The sequence below is a fragment of the Myotis lucifugus genome, unplaced genomic scaffold (genome assembly GCF_000147115.1).
Source record: "Myotis lucifugus unplaced genomic scaffold, Myoluc2.0 scaffold_188, whole genome shotgun sequence".
Taxonomy (NCBI): Eukaryota; Metazoa; Chordata; class Mammalia; order Chiroptera; family Vespertilionidae; genus Myotis; species Myotis lucifugus.
The window spans coordinates 1,602,152-1,628,660 of record NW_005871236.1 but is presented as its reverse complement, the minus strand read 5'-3'; the positions used below and the strand labels follow the sequence as shown (position 1 = coordinate 1,628,660).

Genomic DNA, 26,509 nt, shown 5'->3' with positions numbered 1-26,509 from the left:
AAGTCAAGAACAGAGAGTGCTAGAGATGGAAGACACCTAATAAACCATATCCTTTTTACCAGAGAGGGAGGTAAATTTGTCCTGCCCATGCCACACAGTCTGTCAGCAGCAGAGCTGCAGGGAACCCACTTGATGCCCAGCTCAGTGCCTTTCCTCTGCTCTGCACTGGTCCCCCAAAGTCCTGCTTCTCCTATGCTTTCTCCTCCAACTCCCTTCTGTCTCTTTTCTACCTTCTTGTCTTTCTCTACTTCCTTCCTTATCCTTTCTGCCTCCTCTAATACTTCCATTTCTGATCCCCTTTTACTTTTCATCTCCCTCTATTTTCTCCCATTTTCTTCCCCATTCTTTTTTCTTTCTACTTCCGCTTTCCTCTTCCTTCACTGAAGAGTCCTCACCCACATCCCGCCTGATTCTTGCTGGGGGCCCAAACTTCTTTTCACTCTCTGTCCAGTTTTCCTTTTGGGCCAAACATCCACATCCAGACTCAGAGTGTCTGGGTGCCAGGGTGATGTTTAGAAGCAGGTCCCGGAGAAGAGGTTGCTAATTTGTAAAGCCTAGAAGAGTTAGGCTGTACCCAATAAAAATGAATAGTTGCCTGAAAAATTCTTACCTCCTTTAATGGGCTTTAAATTGGAAAAAAATAAAATGATTCTTTCCCTTTATCAAACTGCTTATGAAGAAAAATCTCTCCATAAGTGAAATTCGTATTATTAGTCAATTAGTGGACATTCACCGAGGTCTATCTGCGTGATGGGCTCCATTCTGAGCACTGTGTATGCTTGCTGTGCTAAAGGATACCAAGCCTCTACTTAAAAAAAAGAAGTTGTTGATTTTTAGAGAGAGAAGAAGGAAGAGAAAGAGAGGGAGAGAGGAAGAGAGAGAGAAACATTGATGGGTTGCCTTCTGTGTGCCCCCTACTGGGGATCAAGCCTGAAACCTGGGAATGTGCTGTGAGCAGGAATCTAACCAGGAACCTCTCAGTGCATGGGATAACGCTCAACCAACTGAGCCACACTGGCCAGGGCCCAAGCCCCTGCTTTTAAGGAATGGAAAATCTAGTGAGAAATAAATAAGTCATTTTAGAGAGATAAATACAGTCATTTTAGGCACTGAGAGTGATATAAATAAAAAAGATGTCAAACTGATAGGGTTGGCAGGGGTGGTGCCATTCTGCGTAAATGGTCAGGGAAATCTTCTGTGAGCAAGTGACATCCAAATGGAGATCTAAGTGCTAAGAGGCAGCTGTGGGAAAATCAAAGGAGAAAGCAAATGCAAAGGCCCTAAGGTAGGAACAAGCTGAGTGTGTTCCAGAGACTTTAAGAAAGAGTATGGCTAGAGAAGAGTAAAGAAGGTCAGAGCAGAAGGACATAGGCTCAGAGAGATAAGCAGAAGTCAGATCAGATGCAGCCTGTGGCCATGGTAATAATTCAGATTTCATTAGTGATAAGAAGTAAGCATTAGGAGGTTTAATGTAGGGTATTTATTTGGAGAGACATGACTGTGTAGCTTTGCGTGAGTGGTCTTCAGAGTAGTCGATTAGAAATTAAAAGAATTAGTGGCAGCCTCTCAAACCCTAAGCCTAAGATTACAATGAGATTATTGGATCTACTTCTTTTACCCCAGTGGGCTGCTTCACATGATGTTCATCATTCAAGTGACATTTTGGATGCTAATATCTGGAGTTAAGGAAGACCTGGCCCCATTGCCCATGGGTGCTTTCCTTTCAGGCATCCTTTAGACAGGAACAAACAGCTTTCACCCACTGGAGCTGAGGAATAGGAGAAAGAAAGGGCACAGAGTTTTTGGAATACTTGAGACAGATTTTGGGCTTTAACTTTCTAAAAGTCTTATTTTTGTGGATATTTCAAAATTACATTGATAGAATTGCTTAAGTGGTATCTCATCAGAGAGAATGTTTTGTTTATTCAATTATGTTGCAAATTGGAGTCGAACTAAACAATATTATAGCATTATTAGTGCTTCTTTTTCCTAACGACTCAGAAGCCATAGATGTAGTAATTTTACTTAGCTTTGATTAGTAACCCCAAATGAGTCACTTAACTTCCATTTACTTATAATTTATACTCTAAGAAAATTCTTTGAATTTGGATAATTCCTATAATATTACTGGGAGGATTATCTGTTTGCAAAGAATAAACAATTCCAGCTAAGTATACAGTGCACACCTGAATGAAAATATGAGTTCTGAATTATCTTCAGTTAAGTATTAATCATGCCAAAATTCAAGGACTTGTGAAAATGGCCGTAACTTACTTTTAAAAACTACTTAAGAACAGTAATTTTCAATTATTATTCATTAAAATGTCAAAGTTTTACCAAGATTTAGAAATAGTCATGGAGGGAACAGAGGATTGTGTGAGTGTGGAGGACCAGATCTCAGCCAGCCTGGCCTCTGCAAACAACCCAATACCCATAAGCCACTTCTGAGGCACCTGGAATGCCAGGGCTCCAAGGAACATAATTCAAAATTCACTGACTTGGGGGTTTAAAACAAGGCTTTAGAAAATGAAATTTCCTTGGTATCCTATATAATAAAAGCCTAATATGCAAATCAACTGAATGGCAGAATGACTGGTGGAATGACTGGTCACTATAATGTGCACTAACCACCAGGGGACAGAAACTCAACGCAGGAGCTGCCCTCAGCCTGCAGGCCCCAGGCCAGCCAAGGCAGTGCAAGGGGGGGCCCTTGATCACCTTGCTGGTTGCCCCACAGATTGGCCCTGATCGCCGGCCAGGCCTAGGGACCCTACTCATGCACAAATTTCGTGCACTGGGCCTCTAGTTATAGTTATAAAATATTTTCATAAAATAAATTTTGCACGGCTTTAATATTGTATGGAACCAAAATACAATAGAACATTGTTTAATGGACCTAACACCATGGTTAGCAGTTACTCAGACCACTATCTGTGACTAAACAACTGGACTATAATATGGGGAGAGGGGGATCTGCCAACTTTTGAAACCATAATCTACTTTAATCAATATGACTGCAGTGAGTTTTCTGTACTCACTCTGACGACCAGCTGCAGTGAGTGCAAGGGACAGATTTGGACCTGACGGTGAGTATTTGCTGGCCATGTGTAGAAAGTCATTAACACAAAAATTGCTTACATTTTCTTTTCAAACTGTACTTCACAGCCCAGAGTAATTCCATTTAGAGGGAGAGATTGAAACAGAGTAGAGGGAGCTCTGGACCTCTCTAATCATCTCCATTTTCCCCTGCCATTCTCAACCAGATCAGCTCTCTTTTGGAGGTTAGTATATATACAGGGGTGGGCAAAAGTAGGTTAAATTACCAGCCATCATTACCTAAAAGATAAACCATAAGTAAGGATACAAAATAATAGCAACAATAATGATAAGATAAGTAATACTGTAATTAATAAATAATAATACAAGAATAAACTTTCACATAGTCACAACTGTAAGCCTACTCTTGCCCATCCCTGTTCATATATTTGAAAGTCATTTTTTGAACAAATGTACCCAGGCTGAGAATTATAAAAACTTTTTATCCCACCCTCTCTGAATTCACTGTTTCTTGATGCTCCCCCTAGAATCAAAAGCATCATTCTTGCTAAAAGTAATTAGGATGAAAGAGTCAGCCCTTCCTCTACATTAGAGGTTTAAAAAGTCAGCCATGCTCACAATTCAATCAAACCCTGAATTCATCTCTGAAAAAATAAAAAAGCCTCCTTGAAAAGATGCAGCTCATATCACACTTTTAAGTACAATATATTCATCCCTTTAGGGGAAATTATTTTCCTAATTGAATAGCAGGTACAATTCCAAATTTTACCCTTTTCTTTAATTTTTAATAAATGTCCAATGCATAACAGAAATCACTCCACATGTTAAAACTAGTTCTCAAGGTTTCACATGCATATATCTATAAGTGAATGAATGTAATAAATAGTTTTGTGCTTCTATACTGATATATTGTTTAGGAGCTGATAATTACTGTTCCAGTATTTTAGTTACCAAAAGTAAAGTTCATTAGATTATTACACTATATTGATTTGGGGTATGATGAGCTGGCTCCCATTGGCTACTGAGCACAAGTTATCTGTGTGTTCAGTGACAACTCACTGGTAGTGTGAAATCAGCCATGGGAATATTTATGCCATAAATATTGACAAACACTATAAATCAGGGCTTTTTGAGTTTTAGTGGTTTTTTTGTGGGTGTTTTTTGTTTTTTGTTTTTTTGGAGAGCCAATTTACCAACACACCATTACAGATATCTGATAAAACCATCTATACTAATAAAAGGGTAATATGCTAATTAGACTGGATATCTTCCGGACATCCTTCCAGACAAAGCCACGGTGGCGGGGGCCAAGGCAAAGGTGGTTAGGGGCAATCAGGCTGGCAGGGGAGAGCAGTTAGGGGGTGATCAGGCCAGCAGGGTAGCAGTTAGGGGCATCAGGCCGGCAGGAGAGGCAGTTAGGAGTGATCAGGAAGGCAGGCAGGCGAGCAGTTAGGAGCCAGCGTTCCCGGATTGCGAGAGGGATGTCCGACTGCCAGTTTAGGCCTGATCCTTGTGGACATCCCCTGAGGGGTTGGACATTCCCTGAGAGGTCCCAGATTGGAGAGGGTACAGGCCAGGCTGAGGGACCCGCTCACCCCCTGTGTACAAATTTCATGCACAGGGCCTCTAGTCAATCATAATGGTTTATTTTTTTATATTGTAACATATATCCATGGTCAATCATCATGTACCTCAGTGCAGATGGCCAGACAATTACTAAAATGAGTACAGGAAGAGAGTAGGGGAGAGAAATATTATTCTATACTACCTACAATGTGATAAATGTTCATTCTAACTCATATTTCAAGCTAACCCTGGGATAGAAACTCCTGATGTGATAAACATGCAACCAGAGTCACAGCCTAAACTTGAACATGAAAAGCAATTTCTTTTTTTTTTAAATATATTTTTTATTGATTTTTTACAGAGAGGAATGGAGAGGGATAGAGAGTTAGAAACATCGATGAGAGAGAAACATTGATCAGCTGCCCCCTGCACATCTCCTACGAGGGATGTGCCCGCAACCCAGGTACATGCCCTTGACCGGAATCGAACCTGGGACCCTTCAGTCCGCAGGCCGACGCTCTGTCCACTGAGCCAAACTGGCTAGGGTGAAAAGCAATTTCTTCATTTGTTGTTTGCACTCTTGCAAAAACTTGTTTCATTGGCATATTAGGAAAATAGAGAAGAATTTCTCCTTATAGAAGTGCAAAAGCAATATGTAATTTGACAACTGTACCAACCTTGTATCCAGACCATAATCAATGTCCTACAAATACAGTGGTACATCTTTTATTATTATCATTATTTGTTGTTCCAGTTATTTATGCAGTCATTGGTTGATTCTTGTATGTGCCTTGACCAGGGATTGAACCTGCAACCCTGGCACATCAGGATGATGCTCCAACCAACCGAGCTACCAGGCCAAGGCTACAGTGGTTTATATTAACTGCCTGCTTTTCTGCTGGGGTGAAAAGCATAAGTGTTAATTAGAAAGTGGCAGGGTTTTGCTTCATTTTTTACTTTCTGTTTTTCCTTTTTTTTTAAAAAAAATATTGGCAAGAAAAGGATACTGACTTGTACCTTCCAATGAAAGCCAGTTTTTCCTATCAAGCTATTATAGTTAAATCATCCATATTAAAGAAGAAGGAAAAAGGGAAACAGAAATCTTTCACTGCTGCTCTTCTTTCTAAAAAGATCCGATTATAACACGGGGGAGAATGCTGTAGCCACATTGCTGAACTCTGGCTTTCTTAGCCCTTACATTGGACTGGAGACAGTTTCACAAAGTGGGGCCCTGTCTATCTTTTTATCAAATACACGATAAGTTGCTTCAATTTAGTTTATATGTGGGGAAAAAACCTGTTCAACCTCCCACCACAATGTCCTCTACGGTCTGTAGTCTGAACGACTCACAAACTGTACACAAATTATGTTTCTACCACCGTGGGAAAGGAGAAGAGGCAACAGAAACAGGAAAGCCTATTTTCTGGTCTCTGTCCCAACACCGTTGGTCTGGAAACGTATTAACAATTCATCCTATAGTGGGGCACAGCAGGTTCAGGAGACTCTTACAACCTTGTAAGGATTACTTAAACATGTCAGATGAGGAAAAAGAGCCAAGGAACCTGGCAGATCCTTCCTTCCCTGGGTGTATCTGTCACACACTGGCAAGAGCCACACACACAGGTCATTCATGGAGCTGGGATGAAATTAATCACCTGCTTTCAGAAGCGAGCAGCCTTGGTTTCCTCTAGTTTTCAATATGTTTCTCAACATAATGCAAAATGCTCACATTGGTCTACGAAGCTCTAAGTGGCTGGAAATCTGGCTGCCTCAAGCATGACAAATACCCCTGAGCAACCACAACACTTTCCAGTGAGCTTCTGTACTCAGCTTCTGAAATAGCAGAAAGGTGGACAGCAGCAAAATGTTCTGTTTGAGCAAGTGTCTGCCTCACCTCATCACTCAGAATCTGCAATTAAAGGTAAAAGGTGTCATAACATTGGCATTGTTGAGATTCTTTGTCCAGCATTTAACTCAAAGAACTCAAGCGACTTGCCTGTCCAAAGTTTAAAGGCTAGAATCTAATCTCTTGGACTTTCTCTACTGTAATAACATTGTTCATTTGTTCTTAACTCATTTATCAGATATTTACTATCTCCAATTTCCCACTCATTGCTATAGGTGTAAGGATTCAACAATAAACAAAATATAGCATGGAGCTACTTTTTTGACGGAGGGTTAATTTTCAATGGCTGCTGCTGAATTGTGATGAATTAAGTTATTTGTATATTAATTTGAATTTTTTTTATTTTAGTAAAAGGTATTCCTGTTCATTAGATACATCTTGTCCTTTACGACTCAGTTCAGGTCACCTCTACACCAAAAATTCTTCCTGTACCATTTTCCATTAATTAACCTAAGAAAGATTTTAATTTTCAGACACTGTAAATTTCATCATAGATAACTTTAGTCTCAACTTCTAATGCTCCCCATCTCACTGTAGATTTACAAACAAAGCTGGCCTGAAATCATCATCAGAATCTGAATAAGAGCCCAAGTCTCTTAATTTTAGGTGATGGTTAGTCTTTTACGCTGAAAATACAGAGCATTTGCATTATATGCATCCTATAAGATGTTGGGTCTATTAAAAGCATGATACTATTCATTATCCTTATGAAAACAATTTATGGGCAATTCTTTTTAAGAAGCCCAGAAGTAAATTATTTGCTTACAAAGCCAAGTTTCTTTGCTGTCAGATCAATGACGGGCTAAAGCTTTTTTAAAGAAGGAAGGGATTTAAATTTTCTTGATTATATGAATTGGTTTGAGGTTCAACATCTAATTCAGTCATTTTCTTATGGCACAAAATTTATATATGACTAAGAGAGCTGGCAAAACTTACACATCCTTTCAAACCTTCCTCCTATGCATGCTGTAAACCATATAATCTTGGGAGATCTTCAAGGGCTCAGGTCTTGTAGCTTTAAACAGCAACATTGGCTTCCTTCTTTCCTTCCTTTTATGTATGGTTATAGAAAGCTTTTCATTCTTTATTTAATGAAGCTATCATTACCTGAACAAAATAAAAGTGATGACCACTCAATGCTTTTAGTCCATTAGATTGAGTGCTCTGCTTTCTCTCCATGTTTAGCCAAATGGACTGACTGTGTAACACTTGCTACTCTTGGTTCTTTCTCCTCCTCCTTTTAATCCTTGTGGGATTGTGTGTGTACGTGTGTGTGGAGTGGAGAGAAAAAAAATTTGATGAGTATGCATTAGTATCTGAAACATATTCTGCATTTTCAGAAATATTGTTTGATTTTCAGTTCTAAATATAGTTTTCTCACTTTAAAAATGGAGGAGTCGCTTACATGTCTTCCTGTTTACTTTCTTCTTTATAAGATAACTAGAGACCCGGAGCATGAAATTCATGCATGGGGTGGGGGGTGGAAGTGTGTGTCCCTCAGTCCAGTCTGCACCCTCTCCAATCTGGGACCCCTCCCCTTGAAGGATGTCCAACTCACAATCCAGGACTGCTGGCTCCCAACCACTCGCCTACCTGCCTGCCTGCCTGATTGCCTCTAACTGCTTCTGCCTGCCAGCCTGATCAACCCCTAGCCACTCCCCTTCCAGCCGGATCGATGCCTAACTGCTCTCCTGCCAGACCAATCACCCCCAACTGTCCTCCCCTTCCGGCCTGATCGCCCCCAACTGACCTCCCTTTAAGGCCTGGTCCCTCCCAACTGCCCTCCCCTGCCAGCCATCTTGTGGTGGCCATCTTTGACCACATGGGGGTGGCCATATTGTGTTTTGGAGTGTTGCTCAATTTGCATGTTACTCTTTCATTAGATAGGATAGTAGTTATTTAATATGAGCTTTGAAATAAATGGATCAAAGGCCCCATGATATGATTTCTTGACTCTAAAATACATCTCCTCTAAGCTTTTGTCTCCTCAGCATTTCTTAATTTGAGACAGTGATTGCTCTTAATCTGCCCTACTAAGTTCATGATATCATTTTAGTTAAAAATACAAAGGTGTCAGGGTCCTTTGCAAATGTACTTGCAAAGAAGGGAGGAGGGATATGAACAAGAATTTTATAAGATAATAATTCCTTTAAGCCAAATTTAGGGTAGGTATCACCTCAAATACATGAAATTACTTTCAACTGATTGATACTTAAAATTTTCAATTTTTAGTTATCCCAGCATGTTTAATGGAGTCAGTAGTGCTCTTCTGAAGAACCATGAATTTCAACTGATCTCTACAGCTTTCTTAGGCCTAGCAAAATAGTACCTGAAGGATTTCCAAACTAAGAACCCATGACTCATAATAGTCCCAACCATTTTGGGGTGATGGGACTTTGAGGGCATTATGACCAGGAACTATGTTTAGATAATGTAAATGTGAGTCGTTAGTATCCAATTATATGAATGAGGGAATGTTCTTAGAACACAATGTTGGGGTTCTTAACAACTCTTGTCTTTGCTTCTTCCAGAATAGTACTTGTGGTATCATAATTCAGTGATTGCCTCTGTACTCAGGCTGTCAAGGTTTAGCTCCTGGTTCAGCTACTTGCTATCTATTGACAATGATTAGAAGCCACCATCTCTCTAAACCTCAGATCCCTCATCTGTAAAAAGTGATGGGGAAATTATAGTACTTATATCATAGAGTGGTTATGATGGTTAAATGTGATAATCCCCACATAGCACTTAGCACAGGGCCTGCCACTTAATAAATGCTCATTAAGGACCACCAATTATAGAAACATTGTATTTTAAACCTTGAAAAAAACTTTAAAATCAAACTATTCTAGCCCCTCTTCTTGAAGATGAGACAACTGAGGACCAGACGGAAGCAGTGACTTACCTAAGATCCCACAGCTGGGTGGAAATATCAAGGTCTCCTTATTCTAGTCCAAGGTTTCTTTCCTCTGCATTATCTTACTGTGCATGCAGGACAGAGAATGCCTCAGGAAAGACCTGATTGATATCTCCCAACAATAATAAAAAATATCACAACTGATAAGATAAACTGCAAGAATTGAGATGAAAACACAACACCTTAAAAGAGAGGTAAAGAACTGCAGGGCTGAAGTTAAGGAGAATATTTGGAGGTCTACCAATTTGACCCTTGTTTTGTTTGACTGTGCTTGTGGGCACAATACCCGTTCCATTTGCCCCTATTCTCAGAATGTAAAAATAGAAAGGAAAATATTATCAAAGGCACTGAATTACTGTCAAGAAAAGCCAATAAAAATGATTACTCTAGCAATATAACAGTGTGCCATAAAAGCCTAATAATCAACAGTATTTAAGCTCCATGCCACTGAGCATCTGACAGAGTGCCCATGTTTTATAGACAGCATTTATGGACTTTTCACAATCCAAATTTTTGCTCTTTATGAGTGGCTTATAAATTTGGGAAGTGGTTAAAACCACATTTCAAATCAAAACCGCCTATGAGGCACCCTGCCAAAGAAGTGTAAATATCTTTGGGAAAGCTAATATCTAACACAGAGCTCAGTGGAAGAGGATCTAGCTTTTGGAGAGATAAAAATATTATCGTTGGTTACCTTGGGCCTTAGAAAAACATTATTCTGGGGAACATAAAGAATTTCCCCAAATACAGAAATATGGGCTGAATATTTCACTTTCTTACAAATAATTATCATTCCAGAAACTATACATTTTGCATTCATTCTTTTGGCTATTAATTTAGCTATAGAGACACACGTTATGTAGAAATTTTTATAGCATGTATCAAACTGCAAGAAGCACCATCTCATTCCTATTATGTCCCACAGTGCCTTGGCATAAAGAAGCACTCCATACCTATTTGCAGAATGTAATTGAGTTGAAATTATTATTGTAAACATTTTCAACATCACTCCTTGAACTTTATCCCAACCCCACTACCAAATGAGAACTCTTTAAGATCAGCCCTATCTTACTTATCTTTATGACCCCCGAGCCCTAGCACAGTAAAAAGTTAATATACACAGGAGAAAAAAAAAAGGAAGGAAGAAGGGGAGAGAGAAAGAGAAGGAGGAAGGGAAGGAGGAAGGAAGCAAACAAGGAAGGAGAAAGAGAGATAGGAACATACTAAGTTAATTTTTCTATTCAGATAATGGCAAATACCATTGTAAAACTATGCTCTTCTCCAGATCATTATTAATGATCCCAATTAGAAAGAAGTAATAAAAAAAGGGGTAAAGAGATCATGAAAATAAAATACAACCAAGATCAACACAGAAAATCTAGGATAACTCGGGTTACACTTCCTACCAATATCAGTCAAGTACCCCTTGGTAGCCACCCAGTCAGCATCTCTGATTTCTGGCCACTGAGATGTGTTATCTTGGTAATACTATGGCACTGAATATGCCACAGCAGAAATTTTAGAATTTTCTACTGGAGAAAGTCAATAGGTTACCACGGGTAGAAGAAACATAACAGAACTCCTTCGCTGAGAGCCCAATGGACACACTGCACTGTTCAGGAGACACCAATGACATAATCACCGAAAGAGGCTTGCTGGTTATCTCCTCATGGCTGCAGAAGGGCAGTGTTTAGAGGTGCCTTGAACACTCCTCCTCCTACTAAGGAGTAATCATCAGGAACACACTGAAACCTTATGGTCATAAGCATGTTGAGAAATGGGCAGGCAGAGTGCCAAAGCAAAGAGAGGGAGATATAGTTGAAGGATTAAAAGAAATCCAACTCCAAAGGTCCTAATGTAAATGGCATCCACCTGTAACAAACCCATAAATAATTTTTAAAGGGGGTAAAATAAACTACATATTTATAGTTTACAAAGCATTTCTTTATATATTAAAGCAGTGATCAGATTTGGTGTAAAAGTTTTGACCAAATTATTGTCTTGAATTCTCTCTTTTGACTTGTTTTGCCCCAACCCCACTCACTTTCTCAGATTATCTCTCTACACCGCTCCAGGCAACCCAAAGTAGGCATCTGTTTCCAAACAGGAGAGGCCAATTGGAAATGTTGTTATTTTAACCTGGATTGGAAACCAATCCAATGGAAGATAGAAGAAAATGATATGCAGGGCCCCTGGGAATTTGGGTTCGAGATGCTGTGATAGATCTCCTTGTCACCTCTAGTTTCTGTGATTCCATGAAACTCGCCACATCTGGGTAATTTGTGCTTGTCACATACAGCAGGCAAGACTAATAGATACACCGGTCCAAAGAAAACTACAGGCAGCATTTCAGGATCCAACCCAGAGGACATACTTAGCTGCAGCTCAGAAACAATAATAAATTTGCCTTTTAATTACCCTCAGGTTGAACTTTACCTACACCTTCAATTACTTTTCAATGCACATAATAAAATCAGACCAACTGAGATATTCTTCAGCCAGAACTTATAAAATTTAGGGCAGAGAATGATTTCTATTTGCTTTTTACTGACCAGATACACTTTTAATCAAATATACGTATAGATTAAGCAAGGTTGCAGGAAGACTATATGAGTGAGTGAACAAATGATCTATAATTTAAGTCTAGTCTCTTCTCATTTATTCAATATCTGACATTTATTGAGCATGTACTACATAAAATACTTTACTAATTCATTTGGATTATCATAACTTGAAAAAATAATACATGTAAATGTTCTTAAGATATATTATATTTTAAACTTTTCATTGATCCAAGCAGTCATTCTATTAATTCACATCATGATCATATACCTAAAAATCACATCATGTCTTTCTGCCTATGCTCACAATTTTAGAAATCCCTGTTTAAAAATATGGTCTGAGCAATGTCAAATATTTTCCATATTTTAAAAGCGTGATTAATTTCTAAAATGTTTGAAAATACATAATAAGTAGTCTGTCATATGCAAAATGATTTTCAGCCATCATAACTGAGGCTAAAATCTTCAACCTAAAAAAAGTAGTTAACAGTGGTTTGTTTTTCTGGGTAATCTAAAACCAACACCATATTCTTTACCACATGCCTTTCCCTGTCCAGGAAAAAAAAAATCCTCATCTTCTTAACCCCAAAGTCTGGTCCCTGGGGCAGGTATGTATTTAGAATAAATATTTAAAATGAATCACTGATAGAAAGGGACATGCGATATAATAACAATGATAATATAATCTGGCTTCTTACATAATTTGGGGGCAAGATAAAAGAGACAGAACTGAAAATATTTAGAAAAATCATCTGCCATCTTCCAGTATCTAATTTGGAGGAATGGGAATAAAGACAAATTTCCAATAATTACTTTTTCAATCTAACGGGCAGATGCCAAACATTTCCCAGAGCATTTTCATGGAGCAGGTCCTTTCCCAAGGGCACAGTGTGGGCCAGTCCAAGTTTGGGTCCTTGGACACATCATGGGTTAAGTCCATGAAGTTCTAAAGGAATAAACCCAATTTTTTAAACTGGTACAGAAACAACTTAACCGTAAGGTCTTTGGGGCTGAAAGGTGTTAATGAGTCATACTCGGCTGGAGAAAGACCATGGAGGCTGTTGGCCTCCTTCAGCACTGTGGGTGGGTGGGGTGAGGGACAGGTCTTAGTCCCCAGGGGTGAAGGTCTGTTAAATTTATCTTGCTTTGGAAATGCTCTATTTCCATTCCGCACAGTCTCTTTGGCAATAACGGTGAAAACACTCCAATATTCAAGTAAGAGCTTCAAACCAAAGCAAATCCAGAACGTGTTTGTAATCACAGTCAACCCTCAATTATTTATGCATATGGCAGAAAGTAGCATCTTCTATAATAAAATGATAATTAATGTTTAACTTCACAACATGCTCTATATTGGGGGTTTTTTTCTTTTGTTTTTGGCAACATTAATAGACTTACTTTCCTAATTAGTTTGACCCTGATTACTGTCATAATTAGCATTCTCCGAGCATACGCACACTACTCATCAATTGATGGTGGGGAGAATGCCCAGTAACATATTGTGGGATAAGGGAAAGGTGGTCTGAGATTAGGTTTTTGCTGCCGGCAATTCAGAAACTAGATCATCTGAATCAATAAGGAGTTGGCTGTACTCATAACAGGCACTTCTTAAAGCCAAATAATCACATTAGTTAATTCCTGTCCATAAAATATATGTGGCCTCAGTAATTACTTATTAAACTAAGTCTATCTTGCACATAGAATATATATTTTTTAAAACTAAGATTACCTAGCTTTCCTGTTTATGCCAATCCTATTAATAAGGTAATTGCCACATCTTCCTAGTCCTGGCTGCTACCAGCCAGAGTTCTCCTTCAGGCTTGGAGATATTTGGGAATAATAAGTGGCCAGAGTTAGTTCTTAGTCCTGCCTCTTTGGGGACTTAAGCATAGCTTTCCTTAATTTCTTGAAAACACCTTCTAGACATTCCCCTCTCCCTTGATGGCCCAGGTGGCCTGGCTTTCCGAAAGGCCCCGATGGGCTACCCACCCGTGGCCTCTGACCCTCACAGTAGCTCACCTATCTTGTCCTCGGCTTGGCTGCCCTCCGAAGCCTCCGTGGGAGGCTGGGTTGTTGCCTTGGTGGCAGCATCCTCTGCAGCAGGGGTGGTGGCAGCAGCAGCAGTGACAGCAGCAGGCACATCGGCTTGTTTAGGCTCCTCCTTGGCTGGGGCGTCTTCCGCCTTGGAGGACGGCGAGTTGTCAGTGGAAGCTTTAGTGGCACTTTCTGTCTCAGCAGAGCCGGCCTTCTCCTCTGAGGGGGCTGGAGCCTGGGGGGCTGCCTGCTCTGCTGCAGCATCAGAGGCGCCCTCCCCCTTCTTCTCCTCGGAGGGAGCTTCTCCTGCTTTACCGGCCTCCTCGGGCTTGGGGCCAGTGGCCGGGGCCGCTTCAGTGGTAGTGGGACCTTCTCCCTCCTTCTTCTCGGCGCCATCAGCAACAGGGGCGTCATCCTTCTTCTCATTCATTTCGGCCTCAGCAGCTTGAGCATCGCCCTTCTTCTCTCCTTTGAGCTTTTTTCTTGTTATGTGTCCACGGAAGCTAGCCTGAATTTTGGTCGCGGCCTTATGAGCTTTATCTTCTGGTTTGATGCCATCTTGTTCGATCTTTTGCTCCTCATCATTTTTTTCAACCTTTTTGGAGAAAAAGGGGGAAAAAGGGAGAGATGAATTGATGCTTTTTCCCTTCAGATCATAGCATTTAACAAATATTTATTGAATGATTTGTACTGTGCCAAGCACAGACATCAACAATTCTGTGGAAATTCAAATTAAGCCTCCTCTCTCTTCATGGTGGAGAATTGAGTAGAAAACACATCCTTTTATGGGAAAACACATCCTTTTGGCCTTGCAGAATCACTGGCATGGATTTATATGTCTTTCCTTCCCCAGCTCCATGTCTCTGTATTGCCAAACTTCAACCAGCCATTCCATGGATGTACCTTGGCTACTCAGATCACATCCACTCTAGGTTTTAATCAAAGTGCTCTGACAGATATTGCTTTTTCAGGGTTGCTGAGAGGAACTCTGTGCAAAACTTCACATTTAAAAATATTATGGAAAAGTCTGTGTGTATTTTCCAACCCCCTCCCCAGGATTTCAAGTCTGGTCAAGAAATCAATAGATTCAGGGCAAAGAGTATGGTAGAGGTTTAGACAACAAATTCTATCAGGGTTTTGTACAACTGCAAAGGAGTTCAGGGCTTTGGGGCTTTTGCTTAAAATGTTATAATTCAGAATGCTGGTCACACAATGATGTCTACTTTCCCCTGTGTGTGGTCCAACATTAGTAGTCAACACACTAGATCTTCACAATTTGAAGACAGAAAGTGGCTGTTATTCTTGTTTTTTAAAAAAATGAGAATGAAAAACACCATTTCCACTTTTGAAGAAGTGGTATATATTCACCAAATCACAATTTCTTATTCTCAAAGCAATTTAAACCTAAAATTAGTTTTATGTTATTACTGATAGAGTCATTCTAGTACTAAAAGCAAGAGACTAAATATACATTTTTTATCATTTGATGCAACATTTACAGCATAATATGCTGCATATAACCTTTTTCCACAAGGAAATTAAATCAGAGGATAGGCATAGAAGGTATATTCATGGAAAGAAATATACAGTATGGGCAAGTACCCAAATTCCATATAGCTCCATTGCTCACCATAGTGCCCCAATGTGGTTGCTTATAGTCTCCGTGCATTCCTTCCTTTAACTCTGGAGCACTGGGGAAATACAACAGTGAACGATGCAGCAACTTTCCTTAAAAAAAACAATAATAGCTCTAGCTGGTTTGGCTCAGTGGATTAAGCGGACCAACAGGTCTCAGGTTTGATTCCGGTCAAGGGCAAATGCCCGGGTTGCAGGTTCGATCCCCAGTGGGAGGGCATGTAGGAGGCAGCTGATCAATGATTCTCTCTCATCATTGATGTTTCTATTTCTCTCTCTCCCTTCCTCTCTGAAATCAATAAAAATACATTTAAAATAATAATAATAGTAAAAGAGTGCTGCCCTAGCCAGTTGCTCAGTGGTTAGAACACCAGCCTGCAGACTGAAGGGTCTCAGATTTGATTCTGGTCAAGGGCATGTACCTCAGTTGCAGGCTCAATCCCCAGCCTGGTTGGGGTGGGTGCGGGAGGCAACAAAATGATGTCTTTCTCATATTCATGTTTCTCTCTCTCTATCTCTCCCCCTCCGTTCACTTTCTTTAAAGATCAATGGAAAAAATATCCTTGGGTGTGGATTAACAACAACAAAAAGAGTGCTTATTATGTACTGAGTCCTGTGGTTGGCTTCAATCTTGACTTTGGCCTGACCGTGGCCTTTGCTCCAGTTTAGGAGTAAGCTACAGCAGGCCAACACAGTGGTACGTTTTCCACCTGTCATACCAGCTCTGCCCCAGTGACCTAGATCCAGCTAATCATGATGTAGGCCTGTCTGACATAATTTGGACAAACATATGAGCCTGTTGTTAGGTAAGTTCATCAATGTGCAGTGGATATACAAAAGTATTTTTGAAAATAAGCTATATATGACAGTAAAAGCAGGACTGACAATTTTTCAGTAAAATCCAAGAGAACTTCTTCTTCCTCAGGTAACTGTGTATATCCACACAAAGAAAGAAGGACTAAATGAAAAGCACTTCGTACAGGCCCGGCCTGCTCCCTCCTCCAGGGACCATGATGCTGCACTGCTCAGTTCTCTGATGCACTACCGCCTTCCACTCTCCTGCTGCTCCTGAAGACTCCTACTGGGACACACGGCACAATCTGGGGCACGGGAGCAGCTGTCCCTGCCAGGCGCTCTCTGCTCAGAGATGGAAGCATAACCCTGTTAAATTAACAGTTGTGAATGGAGCATGGAGCCGAGATGCTGTTAATTTATTTTACTCTATCTTGAGTTTTCTGAATGAGGCACCATCTTATATGACAGGACATCTGCACTTGGGCATTGATGCCAAGTGGTTCTTTAATACAAATACTGCTCCTTAGGAAGTAGACAAACCAATTATCTCAGAGAGGGCAGGTGTGCAGAAAAGACCCTCTAGTGATTCAAGAAAGCTACAATTTTAGAGCCCCCCTTTTTTTCAGAACATAAATCGAAGGAGATGAAATTCTTGAAAAGCTGGAAAACAATAAAATAAGAAAGCTGGGAATTTGCATGATATAAAGAAAGAAACTTTACGTGGATAAAGGAAGAGCTCTACTCAATCCTTCTGTTCCCACCTCAATTTTTTTGATCATCTGCCACTTTACCTTTCCAAATGATTAGTGTTTAAGCTTCTGTACACAGCCTCTATGTTGAAATGATTATTTAGAAAGGCACAGAGTAGACTTGGGTGCCAAGATTGTGGGACCAGTTTCACCTGAACAATCCAGGAGTCTAAGAAACACAAGAGATAAGGGCTAGACAGGAAGGAAGAGAATTATGAAAGATTGAGTTAGAAGTGAGAGGTGAAGATTATTCTGTAAAAGGTAGGTGCCCAGATGGGTTGATATACCCAAAGAGGTGCTCAAAGTCCTCCATGGGCATGTAGCTCTATCTGGAGGAACACGCGGGACCATTTGATGTCATTAGAGATTTAGGGAAACTGGATTTTAGAGATGGGTTGGAAAAAGACAACTATTACAAATATTTTAGATAGAGGAAGACAGGGATAGAAAGAGGAGGGGGAAGGAAGGGAGGAGAAGGAAAGGAAAAACAAAAGAGGAGAGGAGAGAGGACAGAAGGAGGAGGGAAATGGAGGGAATAAATCAGCCTACGAGGTCAGACTTAAGTGATTAAACAGAGGCATCTAGAAACAAAAATATTTTAAATAAAAACTGGGTCATAAGCTAGACAGTGCCAGATTGTGTGTGTGTGTCTTTTTAAAAAATATGTAATTGATTCTATTAATATAGCTTCAACTAGAGGTTATTTTCTGGTTTAATTCATTTCACAGTACTAGAAGTAGTTGGACTGAGAGCGTATTTTGTAGAGAGATGAAAGAAGAAGAGAACCTTCCCTAAAACTAGCTGTGGGGGCAACCCCAAGATGTCAGGCCAAATTGACTTTTCTCAGTAAGAAACAGAAACCCTGGCTGGTGTGGCTCAGTTGCCCTGTGCACCAAAATGTTGCTGATTTGATTCCTGGTCAGAGCACATGCCAGGTTGTGGGCACATGCCGGTAGGGGGCGTGCAGGAGGCAGCTGATAGATGTTTCACTCTCACATTGATGTTTCCCTCTCTCTCTTCTTCCTTCTTCTCTCTCTAAAAAATCAATAAAAACATATTTTTAACAAAAGAAACAGAAGACTGTATCTAAGACAAAGGACTTTTGAGCCCAGGGAAACCAGAGATCAGTCAGTACATTTAGCACAGCCCTTTGTTTCTAAAAAAAAACAACAGCCATCCTGGCCCTGAAAAGGTACCTGCCTCAATTCAAAGTGAGTGAGTGGCTCAACTGGTATTTGAACTCAGGTCCTCTCCTCTCCCACCCAACCCAAGTCCAATTTTATTGCTTCAGTGACTTGGAATAGCTTGGTCTTTCTTGTAGCAGATAATCCATAAAGCACCCTTGTAACATTCTCATTTATCTACTTATTTAACAATACTGAGTGCCTATACAAGGCACTATAGACACTCTACTGAGATGAATAGAGTATCTACCCACACAGGACACACAGGATTCTTTTTTAAATGTTATTTGTTAAAATAAGTCCATAGTGCTTTAACAATCAATAATTTACCAGGAATTCACAGCAGACACCTGATCTTCTAACCATCTTGTGGAGTAAGGTATCTAATCAAATAAAAGAGAAACATGCAAATTAACCTAACCTTCGCTACACCTCAAGCCATGCCCACCAGCCAATCAGAGCGACTAGATGCAAAGTAACCCAACCAAGATGGTGGCCGGCAGCCACGGAGCTGGAGCAAGCAGGAGGCTTTGTTGCCCCAGTGATGGAGGAAGCCAAGCTTCCTGCCTGCCCTGGCTGGCTGTGGCCTCCACTAAAGGCAAGAAAGTTTCGATTATAGAAGACAAAAAAATCCCAGATATCTGCTTCCAGCCAGCCTCCACTGGGAACTTGGGTGGCTGGGGGCCGTGACCAGCCTGCAGATGGCCCTCAGCCCTTCACCCAGGCTGGCCAGGCACCCCAGTGGGGACCCCCCACACTGAAGGAAATTGGCCAGCCTGCAAACAGCCAACAGCCCCTCACCCAGGCTGGCCAGGCACCCCAGCGGGGACCCCCACCCTGAAGGGACTGTGGCCAGCCTGCAAACAGCCATCAGCCCCTCACCTAGGCTGGCCAGGCACCCCAGGGGGGACCCCTAACCTGAAGGGGCTGTGGCCAGCCTGCAAACAGCCATCAGCCCCTCACCCAGGTGGGCCAGGCACTCCAGCTGGGACCCCCCCCCCCCGAAGGGGGTGTGGCCAGTCTGAAAACGGCCCTCAGTCCCTCACCCAGGCTGGCCAGGCACCCAAGCGGGACCCCCACCCTGATCCGGGACACACTTCGGGGCAAACCAGCCAGCCCCTACCCATGCACCAGGCCTCTATCCTATATAATAAAAGGGTAATATGCAAATTGACCCTAACAGCAGAACGACTGAGAATGACTGGTCACTATGACACACACTGACCACCATGGGGCAGACGCTCAATGCAGGAGCTGCCCCCTGGTGGTCAGTGCGCTCCCACTGGGGGGGCTCTGCTCAGTCACAGCCAGGCTGATGGCTGCCAGTACAGCGGTGGTGGTGGGAGCCTCTCCCGCCTCCTCAGCAGCACTAAGGATGTCCGACTGCAGTTTAGGTCTGCTCCCCGCTGGCAACTGGGCATCCCCCGAGGGCTCCCGGGCTGCCAGAGGGATTTCTGACTGCCAGCTTAGGCCCAATCCCCTGGGAAACGGGCATAAGCCAGCAGGTGGTTATCCCCCGAGAGGTCCCAGACTCAAGAGGACACAGGCCAGGCTGAGGGACTCCCCCCCCTGCTGAGTGCACAAATTTTTGTGCACCAGGCCTCTAGTCCTATATAATAAAAGCCTAATATGCAAATTATACATCTTATATAATAAAAACCTAATATGCAGATGGTCATTCGACCTGCAGTTCGACTGGGAGACTGGGAGTTTGATCGCTTGCTATGATGTGCGCTGACTACCAGGGGGCAGCGCAGAACATGGCAGGCAATGTGGTGCCAGCAGTGGGCGGCAGTGGAGGCACTGCCAGCCCCAATGGGCCCTGATGAGAGCGGAACCATGGTGAGATGGTGGAGCAGGTAAGTAGGCGATGCCAGGCCGAGGTGGGTGCAAGTGGGGGCCTGATTGCCCTGCTGATTGCCCCACAGACAGTGACCAGTGGTGGTGGGCAGGGCCACTGCCTGGCTCCCAGATGCTGAAGGAGCCAGGTGGGGGGCTCAGCCCTGACCCATTGCCCACAAACAGCAACCAGCAGTGGGCAGACCCTGATCACCCAATCAGGGCCAGACCCCGGGCTGGGACAGGAAACTGAGGGTGGGTAGCGGTGACCAACCTCCTGCAGCACCCAGGTAGGGAGGCTGCGACCTCTAGCCAGCTACCTGGGGGTGGGGGTAATGGGGACCGAGGTGTGGTGAGAATGCGGATATCCACTGAGCTCACTCTCACTCTCCCTGCTACCCTCTCCTGGGATGCCAGGCTCAAGTGCCCGGAAGCTCCCATGCTCAGGTGCCAGGTACCCCTGAAAAGCCCACCCTGTACCCACACAGCCTTTTCCAAGTGAGCCAGATCACAGCTGCCGGGACTGCAGGGGCCAGTCAGGCTCCCCATGGCTTCGCACAGGAGCCGGTCTGCAAGGCCGGCTGGTAAAGACCGCGCTGCCAGTCTGCTTCCATGCAGCACTGCTGGGCGGCCCAGAGGCCCACGCTGTGCCCCAGCCTGCGGCGTCCAGCCCGCTCACTGCATCTCCATGTGGGGACTCGGGTGCTGTGACTCAGGTGAAGGGGGCGCGTGGGGCCCCAGGGACCCAGGTGCTGCCCAGGGCCCAGAGGTCAGCAGGGACCTGCCCTTCCACGCCAGATGCTCACACTTCGATCACTGGCCAGGCCTAGGGACTGCATCCATACACGAATTTCATGCACCAGGCCTCTAGTATAGAATAAACGTGTGAGTTATAGATGGAGAAGGTCCATAAAAAGAGTATACTGGTATTTAGTGGTTAAAGAGTCAGTTCATAAGTCTCATTAAAATAGGTGGGGTTTTTGTTTTGTTTTTTTGTTTGCTTTTTTTTGTACTCAGCCTTGCTACAAATAAGCTTTGTGCTGAGCTCTGATGTCTTCTGAGGGAATTTAAAAATTATTTTGTTTTTACATGGAATTGTTGCTGAATGTGAATTCACTGAGGAGGATATTCCAGTGCAGTGTATTACATGTAGGAAGAGTACCATTATGAGTTGTAATAACTTATTCAGGAATTTTCATTGTTGTAGCTTAGTATTTTTACTGACCAATATATTTGGGAGCTCCGTAATTTTTGAAGTCTTAGAGAAAACCATGATATCTGAAATCTTTACTTTTCAACCAAGACTAAAATCTTGGATGAATGTTGGTCTAAAGAAGATGAAGGGTATATTACACTCATTTGTTGGGACCTAGTCAAATTTCTACATTCTTTAGATGAAAGGGCAATATTTTCATTAATATTTAAGAATTACAGCCCTAACCAGTTTGGCTCAGTGGATAGAGCATCAGCCTGCAGACTGAGAGGTCCCAGGTTCGATTCCAGTCAAGGGCATGTACCTTGGTTGCGGGCACATCCCCAGTAGGAGGTGTGCAGGAGGCAGCTGATCGATGTTTTTCTCTCATCGATGTTTCTAACTTTCTATCCCTCTCCCTTCCTCTCTGTAAAAAATCAATAAAATATATTTTAAAAAAAGACTTACAGATAAGAAAGCAAAAAAAAAGTAGTTATTTAATATCCAACATTGTTACTCTGGTTAATAGTTTCTTTTCTCTCTGGGGGAAGGAGAAGAGGACAATTTAGGATTTATTCTAAGATGTCCAAACATTTGCATTCTTTATGTTACAAAAGAAATTTGGGCAAAAATCCATGAAAGCCTGACTTTTAGAACTAAAATAACATCATCCATTTAACTGGGACACCTTAATTCATTTAACGTTTTCCAATTATCATAGGAATGCCTCAACCTTCAGAGCATGAAAAACTTGGCCCTGTATCTACTGCTGCCAGCTATAAATACTACTTTTATAATACCTCAAAGTTTCTCTTAAGCAGGATTGAATTTTAAATGCTTTAGAAAGTCATTGATGTAATACCAATTATTCTAATAATATATTTAGAGAACCAAAATATTTTCAACTTGATTGAACAAAAGATATTTCTGAGAAGCAAAATTGAAGGGACATAAATATTCTAAGCAAAGTTTTCTTTAGCACACTATAGTTTACATGCTTATGAGAATCTTATTAACCCATAGAAAACCAGAATAAAGTGTTGAAGGATATATATAAAATCTGGCAGATATTTACTTACGACTTATTCTATTTTTAATTAATAATTTATTGAGGTGACACACACATAAGAAAATTTCACTCTTTTTTTAAGCTTAGTTGATTTTAAGCATAGTTGATAGCACATACTTTAGGGGAAATATCTAGATATTAAAGAAGTTCACAGTGGAGTTTCTGTGCTTTCTTTGAACCCAGTCAGAGATCAGAAATCCAGTGAAATGCTCTTATGGGGGAGGGAAAGGAGGATGAGCCAGTGTCTTCCAGTTATGCAGATAAATTGCCTGCAGGTTTCTGGGCAGTTATAGCGAAGAAGGTGTTATTTAAAACACCTAAATACCTAGGGTTCCCTCAATAGTCAATCCTGTTGAAATATCTAACTCTGGTGTGAGGGGTTGGGGAGCAGGATGCAGGTAGAAACAATGAAACTATTGTGATTTTGCCAAGAAATATCATCACTTTTTGAAACCTCTGGTTTTCAGTCCAGTGAAAAGTCTTTTTTTAGTTCCTGGGCAGGTGAGAGCACAAATATATGATAACTAAGCAATTCTCCAGGGGAATGTGAGACATCAAGAGTGATCTTTCAAATCCTGGCGGAGTAGTAGTAAGGGAACTTGCTTTTTCCCTTCAATTGAAGGGTGCAGCATACTGCTGCAGCTCCAGAGTTATAATAAGTAGACAATAAATGCCAATTGATTGACTCACTACGTAAGAAAACCAAATATCCTATATTGGACATTGGAATAGTAATGTTACCTTTTCAGATAATAGCTGGTGATCAAGATATAGGTCTTCAGCTCAATTCCATATATTATTTAACATGTACAGCCCACCTGCTTCCAAAAGAATATGAAGTGGCATGTTCAACACAGTATGAGGTAATACTGGAGAACTCAGTGTCCAATCAAAAGAGTTATTTTTTATTTTATTTATTTTATTGTATTTTATTTTGTATATTTGTAATTCTATTTGTCCCACAAAGACAGATAGAGAAGAGGCAAAGGGCACATTAAATTAGTGCCTTCTAACAGACAAGCATACTAAAGACTTTGTCTATTTTGTTTAAAGCCAAATCTCCAGTTTCTAAAATAGCATCTGATACATAGTGGATGCTCATTAATATTTGTTGAATAAATCTAAATTTAAACATCTCAGTGCCACTTCAGAAAGACGATGATAGGCAAAGAAGAGCACCTGACTAAGACAAGTATGTTTCCCCAACACGTAACTGAATAACTGACTTCATATGTTGAGGTTGAACACAAAAACCAATTATGAAAATGAATGTGCAAAGGTCAGACAAGGAGAGAAGTCACAAAACTATAGAAATGACATTATAATGAAAATAATTTTAAAAGCTCCTAGAAATGTCAATAAGTCTAAGATAAAAAATTGACATTCATTTTATCTATGGATTGCCTACAGTCATATCAATCAAATTATTTTTAAATATATATTTCTGCTTTTCCATTAGTAAAACAGTGAAAATATTCATGGGGTATTATTGGAGATGCTCCCCTTCTCTCTATTTATACTTATCTGTATAATGAGCCTCAGGGCCTAAAGTTGTAGGATGGGATGACTATTCCTTGGTCATTTAAGGAAGGAAGGCCCCATATCTTAAACTGGGACTGGGAGGAGCCCAGGTTTGAGATGAGGCACATACTTATGTTGGTTGATCTATCAGGACACATGCTGAACCGAATAATTTGCCTAAACTCTTTCAGAAAAACCCTTGGTATGGCAGACAAAGGTATAAGTAACCTGACTGAATCAAGGTCAAAGTCACTGATGCCCAAGTAAATACCTGCTGAGAGTCAGCTCTGGGAGGAAGGGCTCCACTCTTGAGCAGCAGGAGTAGAGCCTTTGATAAGCATTGCCTGTTCACTATCTCTACCAGTGTCCACTACCTCTATCAGTGTTCACTACCTCTACAAGTGTTCACTATCTCTATAAGTGTTCGTTACCTCTACAAGTATTTACTACCTCTACAACTGGCAAGCTCAAAGAAGGGAAAGGTGGGCAGACACTACACCCTGTTCTTGGAGAGAGGTGTCTGTGCCTATAGAGACCACTAACAGACAAGAGTCAGCATACTAAAGACAGCACACCACAGCTAGGAATAAAAAGGGAGGGACTCCCCCATCAAGCCACTGAAAAGGCTGAAATCACACACCAGGACATAAGAGGGACTGTGAGACTTCTGCTAACAACTGGAGAAAAAGGGAGAACAGCAGGCAGCCAATGCATCTGGGAAAAGACAGAAAAGCAGCTTAGTAACAGACAGCCCCTTGTATCACTATCACAGGTGAATTCTTCTCAGATGAGAGTTCACAAGAGTGAAGCACAGCCTGAGCTACTGGAGAAGGTACTGAGAGCCCAGGGAACCTGGCAGAGAACTGTCTTCCTTCCAAGTAAGGCACTGCGAAATGACTCCTGTTAGACACTCAGGAATACAGGACAAGATAAGTACTTATTTAAAAATTACTCTATTCTTCCTACTATACCAAATAGTGATTAATTCATTTTTTAATTAAATTTCTTTAACGAATTACATTCTAAGTCAGTAGTACTTGGTAAGTTTTGTTCTGTGAATAAGTGAATGAGAAAGACCTTTCTCATCCACTCTGATATGTATCTTTCCCCCAACACGGTCTCTTTTGGTCTACTTACCTTGATTTTCCTTCTTTGTGCTTAGAATCACTGACATCTATTTTAATTTCATTATTAACTGAAACTTGCCTTGGAATATACATTTTCTGAGAGCAGGACCTTGTCAGTTTTGTACAATCCTCAAAGTCTTGGTAGTTGAAGTAGTGTTGGCACATGATTGTTGCTCCAAAATATTTATTTGTAGTTAAGTGACTACAAGTCACACTATGTTAGTGATCAGAGAGCACATCAGTGGACAGCACCTCGCTCACTGGCTGTGTATCTTTGCTTTGCTCTGGGAACTAATGCTTGGGGGTTTCATCAAGCCATTCTTTTGCAGTCAGATTCCTCTACCCTCTACATTTATGACTGTACAGCATATACAGTTAGTATGTCAAACAGTCCGCATCAGAACCATGTGAGGAACACAACACAATTGGGACAGTTGAGCAAACATAAAGGGGTCCAGCTTCTAAATGCCAGAGCCCACTCTCAATCCTACTCCCCATCCAGTGCTTTTTAAAATTGAATGTGGGAAGCCAATATTCCCTGGTGCATAAGAACATGGGCTTCAGAATTATGGGTGTGTAGGCTTGAATCTTGATTCTGCCACTTAATTATCAACTCTTGATCTTGGGCAAGTCAGCTTTGGTTTTCTTATGTGTAAGATCGGAAATATAGGGCTACCTCATTGGGTTGTTTTAAGGGTTAAATGAGTTAATGTATATAAAGTTCTTAACAGAGTCCTTGACATATTGTACATACTCAAAAAGGAGTAGCTGCTACTGTTTTTCTCATCATAATCATTCCCATCATCATGAGTAATTTCATCTCAGAGTAATTTCTACATTATCATGACAATAAGTCAAGGCATGTTAATAAGATACATACCAAAGGAGGTTTGGTTGTGAGATGTATTCATCTCCATGATTGCTGGTATCCCCACCCAGGGAGGACAGAGTCCAGTTCCTTAACTCTACAGTACTAGTAAGCTATCTATCCTCAAAGAAATAAGCAGGAAACAGTCCAAAATGTGCCACAATAATCAATCCAGTTATTTCCTATCCTTGGGAAGGAGGCAGATCTGTTTGCATTGTCCAATCCCACTCCTGTACCTCCTAACAGACACTAATTCTATCTTTATTCATTCCTAAACCTCCATGTGGTTCAGCATCTTGATGATAGAAATACACTTAAACTAGAAGTCTATTCTTTCTCAGAGTATATGCCCCTCACCTGACAACCCCTCATTCCCCCAAAAATCTCATTTAGCTCTTATTTCATATATCTATGCCACTGACCTAGCCGTATCCCTTACAGATCCAGAAAAACAATTGCCTGTGCAGGTTTTGAGATGCAGTCTATTTA

At 41.4% G+C, this 26,509-nt stretch overlaps 1 protein-coding gene across 1 annotated transcript in view; it reads right to left on the bottom strand.

Annotated features, from left to right (window-relative positions):
* The window catches only part of GAP43 (growth associated protein 43), a 96,503-nt gene that overhangs the window by 24,911 nt on the left and 45,083 nt on the right, over positions 1-26,509 (bottom strand). Inside the window, exon 2 of the mRNA XM_006096843.2 lies at positions 14,027-14,636. Within this exon, the coding sequence (XP_006096905.1) occupies positions 14,027-14,636 (610 nt within the window). The remainder of the gene's footprint in view (positions 1-14,026; positions 14,637-26,509) is intronic.